This window comes from Pagrus major, chromosome 9 (assembly GCF_040436345.1).
Source record: "Pagrus major chromosome 9, Pma_NU_1.0".
NCBI lineage: Eukaryota > Metazoa > Chordata > Actinopteri > Spariformes > Sparidae > Pagrus > Pagrus major.
Window position 1 is genome coordinate 15,811,782 of NC_133223.1, and position 15,299 is coordinate 15,827,080.

Below are 15,299 nucleotides of genomic sequence, written 5' to 3' on the forward strand. Positions count from 1 at the left end.
GCATTTTCTGAAGGGAAAATGGCAAGGCAGGTGCGTAGTTAAAACTAGGACTCTTTTAGAGCCTGCTTAAGCTCAGCATCTTTCAATAAAATGAAATAAGCACACCATCTGCAATTATCATAAGACAAAGTTCAAGTGTAAGTATATGAACATTTTTTTTTTATAATTGAGGCACCAGATTTAAATGTCAAGCACAAACAAGGCAGATGCACCGTTTGAATACTCTGATGAGCTGATGCACAGTTCATTGAGGTGATGAAGATACTGATGTGCATCAATGCAGTGTGATTCAACATCTCTTGTACACATGGAAGATAAATGCACTTCTTGTGAGTGCCTTTGGTCAAAAGCATCTGCTAAAAAAAAACTAAATGCAGCAACAACAAACATGAATCATACAGTCTTACTCTGGTTCAGATATCTCACTGTAGCCTTGATACTCACGATAGGATACAAAAGGTGTAAACCAGTAAACACCATTCTGCGTCCACTCCTTTCAGGATTATTGTATGTGTGCTAGAAAACTTGCATTCAACAAACACAAAAAAAAATCACATGCTGCACACAAACAGGCTCTCACAGTGTCACTCTCAGCTTTATTTTCTTGTAAACATATCCACTTTTCATTTTACGAGGGTGAAAGGCTGCCGAGCGGAGGAGGGATTTAATGCTTTTTAAACACACAAGCGCTCTGAGAAGCAGAGCACTCTGTCGAGGGGTGCCCGACCTCTGCGATGGTAAATTCACTGGGCCTGTTGAGCGGGATGACCTGTTTATTTGGACTTGCAGAGCGCATGTCTCAGGCTCCTGGGCCGATCAGTGAATATGCTGTACACAGTCTGCCATGACGGGTTTTACAGCCAAAATAAGCAACAGTAACTGCCAAATAGTGGAGCTCGGGGAGGAGAAGCATGTCTATTTACTGCTTGCAGCAGCTTCATTTAAAACAAACAGCAAAAGGGAACTGGTTAAGGATTATTTTATTACTTAGCATTTTGTACAGTTTCTACCATGGAAAAATAACATGTAACATAAGACTGTATTTACAATTCCATTTTTACAAAATGTCTTTACAAGATTTTTTGCCAGGTTCAAAAACTTGAGACTAGAACACACAAGAACATACACATCCACACACATCCAAACCAAACTTTGTAATACACACATAAATAAATATAGACATTCACTGACTGCTCCACGACAAATATTTCTACAGCCAAGAACATGTACAATTCATCATTTCCACACAAGTTATAATTTCATTAATAAACATAACATATTACTCCCAATATAATTCTTTGTTAATCTGTTAATGAAATATTGCTAACATACTGAAAAAGAGGTAACACAGACATCATTTCATGCCAACAGAATGCGAACGGTTGTCATGCAAAACCATTACAGGCTTTCAATTTGAAGCAAGTAATTCATTTACAGGTCAAAAATCAAATGTACTACATGCAACATTACTATGTGGAATATTCTGGGTTAGACAACAATGACTTTAGTTACATTATCCATCAGTATTGACTGTGTGCCTAAGCGCCTCTTTAACGGGTAACACAAAATAAATAGATGAATTTCTACGTTTTCTTTCCTCGTCAATAAACAGTTGTTTTACAGTTCTGGCATTTCACTACTGTCCGTGTTCGACCGTCTTCAATCAAGTCGCCAAAGTTTTTCTTTAAACCGTAATCGCTTGTCATTAATCATCTGATCAAATTTGTTATATCATGTTGCCACGACAACGACAGCTGGATTGCGAGCATCTTAAAGCACTATGTAGCTTTGGGGAGGAAGAGAAAGATCTTCATGCCGAACCAACTAAATAAACAAACTCTCTTTGTTTTCATGACTGAATAAACCGAATAAACAAACTGGCCTTAAAGGACAACACAATTTCATACTGTTTTACTTTGTTTATATTTGGCAGACCCTGCCACCTTTCTAGCTTCAAACAGTGTTCTGGGGACCTCATTTTCCTCTGTGAACAGCTTGTTTATTCAGTTATGGAGAACATAAATATTTCTGAGTTTGCATTAGTATCTCACCTAAAATTCTGAGTTTGATTTTCTTCTCCAGAACTACATAGTGCCCCTTTAAACTTTTTACATTTCATAACTTCCTGATGAGTTGGGGACGTGTTGGGGAGCTGTGCACTACCCAACGCAGAATATGAGACCTTCGGGTATAAATTTCACTGTACAGACCAACCCGTCCAGTGACGCGTATCAGTCAAGACAGAGGTTTTGAGAAGGAATAGCTGATGTGTTGTGGAGCCTGGAGAGGATGGACCCATGTTTCACGAGCAGAGGGGGGTCAGTTCATGGTCTGGTGCGCTGTGTTTCTGTTTGGTTCCACACGTTCCTTCCCTGACAGACTGGAGCAGAGAGCCACTGGTGATTCTCCCTGTTGGGTTTTTTACCTCTTCTTGCAGCTCAGTGTCTCTCTACTGAGGGCTTCTGGTGGTGAGAGTGGTGCTGCCGGAGTCTGGGTCCTGAAATAATAAGAGATCCGTCAGATCTTAGTAATAATTAACTATTTTTCATGCAGTATAAATGTGCTTGTTTTGCTACTTGCTGCTGATACAAAGCAGCGCTTCACCTGTTATCTAGGTCATAAATACTTTTTACATCCTCTCTTTTTGCTGAGCTAAACACCCACAGTTAATTGTGTCTTTTCCTTGAAAATATGCTGCCTAACACTAAGTTAATGTGGCGGAGGCACAGCATCTTTTCTTGCTGATTATTTGCCAACTTATAGGCAGTGGAAACGAGCTGTAAACAGCAGTGACGTATTATCCACTTATAAAGCTGATATGGTGGACTTGTTAACAAGCACATCCAATTTACACAACCAGCAGACACAAAGCAGACACAGAGCAGCATCAGCATGTACTCAGAGTCGTGTTTTTGGCTACCTGATGAATGACAGATCAATAACTTCTCTTCTTTTAGCTTTGTTATGTGCTTCACAAACTCCTCAGGGAAATATCTGACCCTGTTCGAAGGTTGTCGCAATCCCAGAATTTTAATACAATTCTAGCATAAAAAGGAAAGGCAAAAGAAAAAAGAAGTCCACATGCATAATAGGATAATCTTTTTTTCTTTTTCTTGATTTACAGCCTGCACACAGTGCTGGGACTGAAAAAGTCACTGAAAAAAAACACCACATTTGTATAATGTTAATATCTGTGCAGCCTTGGGTTGAAAATCTGATTGCAGATCAGTTTTTGTGATAGCTTCAGGACTTCAGATACAATCTAATGCAGATATTGTATGGTTTGAAACATGTGGTATTGAGACGGTATTTAAGTAGCGATACTTTTGACAACCTTACTATTTTCACCAGCTAGCCGTTTGTTCACACTGTGTGTCTGGGGATTTTTTGCTGAAAGAAAGCTGACTTTTGCGTCTGTTGAATCAAAACAGTAAAGTTGTGAGCCAGGAGACCAAAACAGTGAGCTGAAAGATGGCAAAAGCGCTCCGTGGAAGCAGAGGGGAACTCTTGATTCTTTGTGGTAATATTCAAAATATATATTGATCATAATAAAAGGAATAGTTTTGTGAATTTCAGGAACTAAACTTATCAGCACACTAATCAACATGTGATATCTTGTTGGTTTCAAACTTAGAGTAAGTGTAAAAATCTGCTGTTTGGCAGAGGGTTATGTGCTGAATTATTTCTTGGCTCTGAGAAGTTGCCAGGTGAAGTGTTAATGCGTTAGCTTCAGAGGTGTGGGTGGGTGGATTTTGTTACTAGGCTAGCCTTTTTCACTTGTTTCCAGTCTTTGTGCTAAACTGGCTGTTGGCTTCTATTTATTGCTCGGATGCAAGAGTAGTATCCATCTTCTATCTCTCGCCAGAAAGCAATCGCATTAACTAAAATGTGGCACCAATGCTTTGAGGATGACAAGAATAATGGACGACCTACAGTATGACGTAAGCACTGAGCAGGAACAGCCACCAAATGAAACAATAGCCCATAATCATACAGCGGCCATTTTCCTCTGAGGGTGGGAAGCTGAACCCTTATAAAGATAGATAATCTAACAAATTATTATCATTTCACTGCCCCTTGACTGACCAGCAACTGATCCCACCACTTCCTAGCCCTGTCCAACTAGTGCCTTAATATTTTAGTATTAATTTGCGCCTTTCCCTTTCGTATTGTGTAAGACTATCAAACGGTAACGTTAGCTAGGAAGTGGCTGAATGCTAAGGTTAACTATTAGCCAATTAGTTATGTAGTTTTACTTTGAAATATGGCCCGATGTGCCTCCGGATTTTCAAGATTAGTCTGATTGCCTACATATGACTTGTAACCTGAATTACAGCAGTACGACATTATTACTTTGATAACAACACTTGAGTTTCCCGCCCTGAACGTGGCATCAGAAGAAAATGGCCACCGTGTGAACAGTCGCAGCTAAAAAAGTAATGAAGCACCACAGATACCAACATTTTTTAAAATCCTGCGCCAATTAAGGCTCAACTCCTAAATTCCTTGAGTTATTTGACTTGGTACTTACGGTGTTGAATGACCGGTAATATGTTGGGGGTCTGGAAGGTCTTGACAGTGGCAGGACCTTCTCCTCCAGTCGTTATGACCTGCACCTCCAGCCTGTAGTAGGTGGACGGCCGCAGGTTGGACACGACAAGCAAGTTATGATCCTGCCAAGTGAGAGGTGGGGGGGAAGAGCAGCAGAAGACATGCAATCAGTTGAAATACAACAGAACGTGCCTCTGAATTTGACAGGACCTGAATTTGAATGGGCTGTAAACCACGGGAGTATCAGCCGTCGGAGCTGTCTTTGCACAAGACACAGACAAAAACAAAGACTTTGTTTTCACAAGGCCTGCTGTCTCTCTTTTTTGCCGCCAGCTTGATAAAGTGTGCGGTGGGTGGTTTTATTTATAGACGAGCTCCAGAGGCTGGGAGGTGCAGATAGGCGGAACGTGTTGTTGATGGAGCAGATTATGTCAAAGAGCGGCTTTTTCTGATCTTGCACGGAGGATGAAAGAAGAAGACGCAAAGGCAGATGAAAAGGTAGAGGAGGAAAACTTCCAGCAGGACACAACGCTTCCTCAGATCTACCCCTTTGTCTGTCTACACAACGCCGCTTATCGCAAGATTCATGCAAAAAGGCCACAACAGTGTTATCCTTACATCACCCTCACCTCTGACAGATGTAAAGATATGAAGCGTTGGAGACAGAACATACTTTCCAACTGACTATATATGACAGAGCAGGCTCCCCGTGGTACATGAAATCATATTCAATCTGCAGAATTTGAAAACAGCCCTTATTGTATGACTATAATAGAAATACATCAATCCAGTTTTAAAGAAAATATACTAACTGGAGGCAGAATCTGCGACTGGGAGATGATGCTGTTGGGGAGGCTGTTTTGCCGACTTTCAGTAGTTATCTCAGCCCAGGTGACCTGGAAGCCTGTGATTCGCTGATTGGGAGCCATCCTGGACACACGCCACAGGAAGTTGCCGGTGATGTTTCCGTCGTTGATGGAGAAAGAGGCTGTCAGGTTCTCTGGCTTAGCCAAAACCTTTGGAAGCCCTGGAGCTGTTGGGAGAACGATGATCTCAGTTAGGGTGTTGATATTAATGGAATGGTTCAACATTTTGGGAAATAGGCATATTTGTTTTAGTGCTGAGAGTTAGACGAGAAGCTTGATACCTCACTCATGTACAGTATGTCTGCTTATTATGTAGCTAGTAGCTAGTAAGCTTAGCATAAATTGGTTGGCTGGTTTGTCAGCTGGATTACACAAAAACTAAAGACGGGATTTCCACAAAACTTGGATGGAGGATGGATCTCAGCCCAGAATAGACCCAATTAACTTTTGGCGTGGATCCACAGACACAGACTGAAGGGATGGAATTTTTCCCTCTTTCTTTAACTTCGACATTTTGGTTAATTTCTAAGGGAAAAATGCATGGGTCTTGATGAAAAAAACCAGAGGTAATTAGATGGCTGGTATCTGAGTGTGCTCTACTCAGTCCCATTATAGTTATTATTATTATTATTATTATTATTATTATTATTATTATTATTATTATTATTATTATTATTATTATTATTATCACTTACAGTGACTGGGCTGCAACCCAAGTCCCAGTGAAACAAAATCAAGCCCGTAGTTGCCTGAAAACCCCACAGTGACGACAAGATTATAAAAGAGGAATAACATGTCACGTTGTTGAGCTGCTGGTATGTGGATTGTTACCTCTGGACAGAGCCAGGCTATCTGTTTCCCTCGTTTCCAGTCTTTGTGCTAAGCTAAGCTAACTAGCTTCTGGCTGAACCTTCATAAAGACATGAGAGAGGTGTCTATTTTGTAATTTGAGCCTTGGCAAGAAAGCAAATAAATGTATTTCCTTAAATGTCAAACTCATCCTGATCATCATGATTATATCATGCTGCAGTGTCTGCACGAATACAGATCGATTTTTAAAACGCCCTTTACGCGTCAAACAGCTGCAGACTCACCTCCCTCCCCCGGGCAGGGGATGTGTTTGTGAGTCTTGCTCCGGATGGTAGCGCAGGATGGGGTGAGGAAGGTGGTGCTCTCGTCCTTGGAGCGTCTCTTGGACTTCAGCATGTGAACGGTGACTTTGTACTTGCAGGAGAACAGCAGGCCCGGGAGGTTGATGTAGTTCTCCTGAGCCAAGAAACACATTATTCAGCCATGATGACTTTGACATGTCACCCAGGTCAGGTCCCATGGAGCTTCAGAGATAATTAAATACACAGCGCCAGGGCAGATCGCATTCCCACTAAGGCTGCAGGAACATGCCCCACATTACAGGACCACTTTGAACAGTCACATGGTCGGGGTTAGACCGCTATTCTTCTATTCAGCCTACAATAAGAATGATTTTTTATCGCTTCCACATGTGGTAAAACATGAGAAGAACTTAATTAACAAGCAGCGAGCAAAGTGAATTCATGTGTAATCTGAAAGGGGAATGGCCTGTAAATCCATGTTAATGAATTCCGTGCAGCAGTCTTCGACTTTACACTCATTTCAAACTTTAATCTTCTATTGATCTCAACGAAAAATGCCTTTCTCATCTATTATCGACGAAACAAAAAAAAATCGCGCTGACTAGAGGATTTAGATCTTGCTTTTGTAATAAGGAGGTTCTACATTAATAGGCAGTCCCTTGAGAAATGGTGTGTGTATATTCTCTCTGATATGGAACAGCTTTGATTAAAAGTGAATGAGGCGCTCTGCTCACATGAAAGCACGATCCTGGAAGCCTTCCCAGTGATCTATAGAAAATGTGGATGTATATTTCCTAGCAACCAGCGTGCTGGTCCCCGAAGAATGTGTTGACTGCCAGGCCTCTGCCATCTTGTATCAGCCTGAGCCCCAACAGTTAACCCCCCCACCCCCAGACTCCTCCAACGCTTACACAGACCCCTCTGCACCCTAAAAGAAAGCCCCAAGCAGGAGCATGTCCGGGGCCGTTGGAGGTGAATGATCCCTCTATTCCGGGAAACAATGTTTAAGTAAATGTGTTTTATTGGCCAACACACCACATGCCTGACCACACGACTGACTCATAATATTCAAAACAACAGCCAGTGATTTGCCCGGTGCAAATCCAACGCAACAGGGCTCCGGCTCACACACTAGAGTTGTTTTCTTTAGCGAGAGCTGTCCTTTTCTAAGCATCAGACAAAAGGTTAGGCACGTGCGTTGCTTATGGCACAGCGCTGCTGATCAAGCCATAGCTCTGGGCACTGCACTGTGATCAGATGTTGTGTGAAACGGTGGCTGGAGACTAACCTGCGTGACGGATTTCTCTGGTCCTCGGGTCTCGTTGTGGCTGCAGTACTCCGGCATCCACTGGACATGGTAGCGACTCACAGTGGGGTCTGAAACAAAGAGGATGAGATGAGAGGATGTGGCACAACAAAGACACGACTCAGCATTCAGATCATCAGACGATTCTGCATTTTTATGAAATGTAAAATTACAAGGAAAACTTTTACTTAAATCAAAGTCTGGCAGTATTAGGGGCAAAATGTTCTGAAGTGTTAAACATAAAGTTTATGCAAAGTACGCAATTTCTGTCGCGAGGGCTCTTTCAATCAAAACAATAACATAAGACAGAGTTTTATTATTATTGTGAAGTAGCATGGGATCACGAGTGAGCAATAGAAACAATATCAAAGAACAGGGTGGCTTGCAAGCTAGTGTGTCGACTTCCTTCCTCACTTTATGAACTCGCATCTGGTGTTTCAACTAGAGGGGATAAAGTGGATTTGACGGCATTGACAGACAGCCAAATGAAAAAAAAAACATTACCTAGAATAAAAATATGGATTTCTCTGAGGTTTGAACATTGTTGGAAACTTTTGGGAGAATGTCTGTACACAACTCAACAAAATACATAAAAAGGTCTAGCTGTTTTCAGACAGTGTTGTCAGTGTTATATTATTCTATTTGTGACAACATTTTTTATATCTGGTTCATTCACGAAGCCAAAATGTCAAACGTTTACAGGTCTCAGGTTCTCAAATTCAATGATGTGCTGCTTTTCTCTTGATATTGGCGTAAATCATGCTTTGGACTGTTGACTGATAAAACAAGACGATTCTGGGTTCAGTATTTTCTTACTTTTTATAGCTTAAACAACAGTGTTGTAAAAAGAAGCCACAAGTCATACTTGAGTAAAAGTAAAGATATCGTGCTTAAATGTTACTTTGGTAAAAGTGAAAGTCACTCTTAGGCAAAGTACTTGAAGAAAAAGTATCTGATATTAACTGTACTTCAGTCAAGCTGACAATACATATATTAAAGTATCAGTTACACATACATTTACATGTAGGCCCTTTGCATGTACTATAAAGCAGGGGTTGACTGATTATTAGATCTGATATCCAGCATATTTCTGATCACTGGAATCATTGTTGTACCTTCGGACAGTACTTGAGTAAATGTTATGTTACGCTGAACAATGATCAGGTACGAAAGACAATCTGACAGACTGAAATGACCAACTGATGTCTATCTCACAAACTGCAACACTCCCTATCTGAGATCCGATATCACCACTTCCATTATCGATGATCACGATAACTCGAAAAAAAAAAAGGAACTTGAAACCACTTCCTTCTTTGTCTTCGCGTTAGTTTTTTGTTTGCTGAAGGCTAAATTCCCAAAGATTTTGCATTCTCATTCTTGTTTGGCAGCTTCGGTCATGCTGGGACGCTGCGACTCTCTCCGCCGCAGCACCGCTCGCTTCATTACTGTACAGTAGCGCCTCCTGAGCTCATCAGCTGTGTTTATCCGCTCATCACCCTCATCTTATGTTACTAGATTTATTATTCATTCAGCTGTGTCGCTTGCATATGTGAGATACTTCTCCGATTAATAATTGAGTTATGCTATGTTCGCCCCTCGGCGCGGGCCTGGGTTGTAGTGGGGGAGATAAAAGGGGTCCTTTGAAGGCTTAGACACAGATCTGGCACTAGGAGCCCCTTAGGTCCTTGGAAGCAGAAGAGAGGAATTACAGGGAAGCGGGAAATCGGGAAAAAATAAACAAGATATGCCGAGCGGGGTCTGACGGAGAGGGGAAGTGGTATGTAAAACAAGAAATGGGACATGGAAATCAGGTAGAGAACACAACCTCGCCGGTGTTCTATAAATCATGGCTGGAAGCGAGCCTCAGAAGTGCCGCCACCGCCGTCCGGACTGCTGTCTATTGTCTGGGCGCTGGGCAGACAACGATATATTATCTGAGCTGGCAGTACAGTAAGGCTCTCTGGAGACAACCCAGAGGTCCGGGCTGCTCTGGATCACAGAGACAATGAGTGAGAGTTTAATCACGGTTCAGTTAACCTGTCCCTTTTGTCCGTCACACAAACCAGATGTCCAGAGACTCTCAACTCTCCGGGCCATCTGCACGTCTGTATGTTTACAGTAGTGGAACGCAGGTTGTGGAGAGTCAAAGCCGGGGGTCACGGCTCAGACTAATGAGTGGCAGTGACACACACACACACGCTGCAAACAAGAGAAAGAAGGAGAGAAAAAACAAGCTGGACCAGGATTAACTCTGCGATTCCCCAGCCATGCTTGATCCCCGTCAGCATCACTCAGCTCTCGGAGTCCAGGCCAACCTTGCTAACAGCTCTGGGCCAACTCCATCTTCCCCTTCTCTCTCACTCTGATTCAGCAGTTGGTGTCTCACCAGGCCTCTCCTTCAGCCAGGGTTTGCATTCTTGACTCTAAGATGTGGAGTTTGGCTGAGGCGATGACATATATTAGTAACATAACATAGACCAGTGAATGGGACTTGACAGGTTACCCTGAGAGCATGGCTTTCAAGGTTTCCATATTTCCACTCTGGTATTAACAGAAGGGTTGGGGGAATGGACGCCGCTGGGACAGGCATTCCTATAGGCTTTAACCCCTTGCGGTGCTTCAACCCGTGACCGTTCCTGTTACCTATGACATCAGGTCTTGTAAAACAAAACGGGCCGCTTCGACTCTCTAGGATCTATTAAATACAGCTGTCAATAAATCCCATCGCACGGCTAAGCTCTGTGTTTATTGTTCTTTACTAAACAGTGGCTCCGCTCTACCGGCCCGTGTGCGCAGGTTTACACCAATTTGGCGAGCACAGAGGCACGTTGTTTCATTTACTTCATTTATACCATCCGATGCTACGTTTACAAAAGGAATCTTCCATTGTTTGAGTGACTCAGAATCACTTTACTGTGGTGCACATGAGTCATGGTGATTGATAGGCATAACGAGGTGCTAATTGGATTCTAACAAAGCAATAAATCAAAACAGTAGAGAGCATACCTCCCCGGTTCTTCCAGTAGATGCGGACCTGCAGCTGGCCATCCTGGTAGAAGGGCGTCCCCACCTCGAGAGGGCCAGATGGGCGTTTGGCCATGGTCGGACCAACAGGGGATATCTCCTCCTTCTTCGGCTTGAGCACTGATTTAACTGGGAAGAGAAAGGAGAAATATTTGCCGCTGTAGCTAAGACACAACACTGACTGTTTTGTGGCATACGCTCCAGCTTGGTAACAGAAACACACAATTATGTCTTTGTAAGATCACAGCAGCTACAACACGTTCTTTATGCATAACTCGATGGGTACACACACACGGCACCATCACTGCCAAGGTTAGAGGTTCAGTTCCCTGTAGGGCCACACATGCTCAGAATGTACACACTGGCAGCACTGAGGCTCTGTCTGTGTTTCCTAAACACACAGGAGCTCCAAATGAATGCAGATGTGCTGTCAGCGTACCTTGGCCATTCCTGCTTTTTTGCAGTTCTCATGATGATTGTTTGCCCGAGGACTCTCAGTAATTTAGGAAAATTTAACTATCAAGAAATACAAACAAACAAAGGGAACATTGGATTCTGCGAGGCTGGTTCAGCCAATTCCACATGGTTCAGCAATCACAAAACTGCAGATGCATCCAGGTTTGTGTTTGATTTCAGGTACTGCATGACAATGCAATTCAGCTGACTCTTTATTGCCTTAACCATGCCTATTAAGATGCCACATGTGCTGCATCAATTTCTGAGTAGACACTTGACCAATACTAGGATATTTAGGCCAAAAGTATTCACCAAATGGCATATATGTAGTGGAACAAGAGTCTGCAGTCCAAGCTCTGTGAGGCCTTTTCTTTTCTCACAGACTTAGAGTCCGACTAAAAAAGTTGAGCTGAACTATACTGTACTCAGGCCCAGCTGTGGTTTAAGCTAAATGCAAGTATGCTCACAATGACAGCTTACATGCTAGTTTTTGAGCTGGCTTATCACATTCACCATTTTAGTTTAGCGTGTTAGCAAGGCGGACTGCCAGCTGCCTCAATGGACCAAGTATTGAGGACCCATAACAGATCGGAAAGTGCATCACCGGACCTAAAGCCCATTTGTCTGACAGCCCATTATTCCGAAAAGCAAATGCCCATTGCTCTAAAGGCCCTGTGATCCCAAAATACACACTCTCCCGGGATCTTTGTGCCCTTAATATCTGTGTGCTTGGCCATGCAGGAAAGGTCGTCAGGTGACTTTTGTTAGGTGACCTTTGTTGTCATAGTCAGGTGACTTGCGTCATCATGGTAACAATTACAGACACATGGTTAATGTTGGGGAAACGATTCATCAAATAGCTGTTGAGACATTTCCCTCAAAAGCAATATATGTCAACCTCACGGTGGTAGAAGAAAAGTCAAAGGATCACCAAAGTCGTATGGATGCGTCAAATATTGGACTAACCAACCGACGCTGCCATCCCTAGTGAATACAAAATATAACCCTAAGTCTGACAGCTGAATGACCAACAGAAAATGAGCACCAGTTTTTACCTGACTCGTTATTCTGGTTGGTGCTGAAGTGGAGGGAAGCCTTGGCGCTCTTCAGTCGCACCTGTCCCCAGTACGTGACAGCCTGCAGCTCCACAGTGTAGCTGCTGTTCTGTTGAAGCCCCTCCAGATCCACCCAGCTCTGCGCCTGCGACAACACAAAACACTTGTTGGCATTTCTGTGTTACCACACAGTCACTAGAGGCCCCTTTCAAAGCCCTGTCATTGTCCCAGCCGTAGTTCCAGCTCGGCTCAGTCCGGGCCAACCGGGGCCTGTGGGAAAGCCCTGCTTATTAAGAACACATGCGGAGCTGAGGAAGGTATCGTGGCGAGGAGATAGCCTTCAGGGCCTTGTGAGGGAGCCGTGTTATCAGAGCCTCCCAGGGCTTCCTCGCTGTGTTTGACTTGCAACATTCCACCAGCAGCGTGAGCTTGATGAGTTCTTGTTATTGACTGTGCGTGTTTTGACATTCCTCTACCAGCAGGCTGCTTTCAAAGCCCCGAGGTGCCAAAGTGGAAACCAGTAGTACATGTGTCAATAGGTGTCTGGTGTCTCCCACCTCTATCTCCTGTGTGCTACATCTGCTATTCATTTCATCAACTAATTCAGGAGAAGACTCTATAGAGGTGTGTGTGGACCGTCTAGACTATCTGTCTTTATGCTCGGGTCTCTAATTAAAAAGCTCTTCACTGAGACTGAACCACAGCTATATCCGGTCACACGGACATAGCTTTTGAAAATAGCTCACAAAACTGTTTAATGCAAAATTTATTCAGTTATTCATGTCAGAAGTGTGTGATTTTAGGACAGTCAATGATCCTGCTCTAAGGTCAATTCAATTTCTATGTGCCTATGGCCTCATCGCTTCACTCTGTGACAGTCCAGTCAATGCTTGCATGCATAATTGTGTAATTTTCTAAGTAAAAACATATTTGTAATACAATCAAAATATTAGTCTGTGGCTTTCTGAGCTCCCCAAGCCAAGAAGTCAAACTTTGTTAGCCTGCAGCTTGCCTGTTTGTTTAAGCTTTCATAACCAAATTATATTTATCTTTCTTTGTGATCGCAAGTGGGTTCTTTGTCTGTGTGACATCCCAGACAAAAGGTCATAAAAACTTTTCGGTCTGGTTGGGCCACATAGTTGAGATTGTTCCAGCATGCAGAGTAAACTCTTCCAAGGAATTAACAGTCAGAATCACTGGTATTTTTCTTTAAACATGATATTTGTGTCATTACTGGAGAATGTTTCTTGGATGTTGTAAGAATTTTAGCTTAAAATGTTCAAAAACTAAAATTATCATGTTGGAGTGCTAACTTTTGAAGTTAGCATGCAAACCAGCTAGCCCCTAGCCATTTTGTACCTCAAGAGATGATAGTCCGAGACATGTACCATCACATGTACCATCCCAGTCCAGGCAGAGTCAGCTAATACGGCCACTAGCTGCACGGTTAACTGAGCTTACTAGCTAATGGCAGCAACAGTTAGCAGCAGTTAGCGGTTATGTTTGGAGAATGAATTCAACAGGTGGCCAATTCTAACATACTGCACTTTTAAAAAAGGGGCACTATGTAGTGTTGGAGAAGAAATTCAAAATCAGAATTGTAATATCTTCAATATTAATGAGGTACTAATAGAAACTCAGAAATATTTATTTTTTTCCATAACTGAATAAACAAGCTGTTCTCAGAGGAAAATAAGGTCCTCAGAACACTGTTTGAAGCTAGAAAGGTGGCAGGGTCCGCCACATATAAACAAAGTTAAACAGTATGAAATTGTGTTTGTCCTTTAAGATCAGTTTGTTTATTCAGTTTATTCAGTCATGAAAAAGAAGAGAGTTTGTTTATTTACTTTGTTTAGGCAGAAAAAAAATCAGTCAATGAAGATCTTTCTCTTCTGATTAAAATGTCTTCTTTCAACATGATATTTGTGTCGTTGTTGGATAATGTCTCTTTGCCCTGTTTTGCAAAAATCTCCAGACACGCTGTGCATTAATGTAAAAGATAATGACGGGACAGGAACTGTGAGTGTCGTTACATAACCACTTGACTCTGAGGCGACTGTGAGCTATGTTAAAAATTAGACAAATAAATGTACCACTTCAGACGTAGCTGAATCACACAATCGAATGCTGAGTGGGAGAAAATGAAAGCTCCGAAATACCCAGAAAAATGTGAGCGATACAAATTGAGATATTTAAGAAACAAGACGGGCTATTTATCACGCTTAATGTGTTTTCTTTCAAAGCTTAACTGTGCGTTTAAAGGTTCTTTCATCAGTATAAGGAATTATAACAGTGAAGAACACATTGTACCACTCTGTGTGTGATTGATAGCCTCGCAAGTGTATATAAATAAATGCAACATCTATTCCGTGTTTATCCTTTTTTTCCACCACATGGATATTTCAGTGACGTGTCGAAGCCACAGGGGAAGATGCTGAGATAATCCTGGACAAGACTTAGCGAGAGGAAAAAGAGGAGAAGGAGAAAGAAGGCGTCACTGAGACAGGCCGGGAAGAAGATTACCCCGTTGGTGGTCTTTCTCCTTTTCTTCTTGGATGGCACCATGGACTTCGTGGGCACGGTCCAGCTCCAGAACACTTTGTAGTGATGTATGGGGATGTCGGGCTCCTCTGGCAGGGTCCAGTTGAGACGGGCTGTCACAAGGCCTTCTTCGCCCACGGTCACGTTGGCGACGCGCAAGCTGGTCGGGCTGGGAGGGGCGGAAGGATCTGAAGACATAGCAGCAACATGAAACAACGCTTAGTACATCTGCAGACATTTAGAGGAAGACAAAGAGGGCCTCTGGTTCTTGTATGTGACAAATCTTGAACCAAGGCGGTATAATTTCAGGTTGAATGTTTTACAGGCCGAGACACCTTTCACCACTTGAGGGTAAGCATGGCGGTTGAGGAGGGGGACCGGTGTG

The 15,299-nt window shown here is 42.7% G+C and overlaps 1 protein-coding gene across 1 annotated transcript in view; it reads right to left on the reverse strand.

Moving 5' to 3' along the window:
• Nucleotides 1-998: 998 nt before the first annotated feature.
• LOC141002555 (anosmin-1) overlaps nucleotides 999-15,299 on the reverse strand; it is a 49,071-nt gene continuing 34,770 nt past the window's right edge. Inside the window, exons 7-14 of the mRNA XM_073473908.1 lie at nucleotides 14,897-15,102; nucleotides 12,374-12,518; nucleotides 10,845-10,991; nucleotides 7,818-7,906; nucleotides 6,512-6,683; nucleotides 5,364-5,584; nucleotides 4,532-4,673; nucleotides 999-2,497 (exon numbers count right to left, since the gene is read on the reverse strand). Coding sequence (XP_073330009.1) covers nucleotides 2,439-2,497; nucleotides 4,532-4,673; nucleotides 5,364-5,584; nucleotides 6,512-6,683; nucleotides 7,818-7,906; nucleotides 10,845-10,991; nucleotides 12,374-12,518; nucleotides 14,897-15,102 — 1,181 coding nt within the window. The 3' untranslated portion in view covers nucleotides 999-2,438. The remainder of the gene's footprint in view (nucleotides 2,498-4,531; nucleotides 4,674-5,363; nucleotides 5,585-6,511; nucleotides 6,684-7,817; nucleotides 7,907-10,844; nucleotides 10,992-12,373; nucleotides 12,519-14,896; nucleotides 15,103-15,299) is intronic.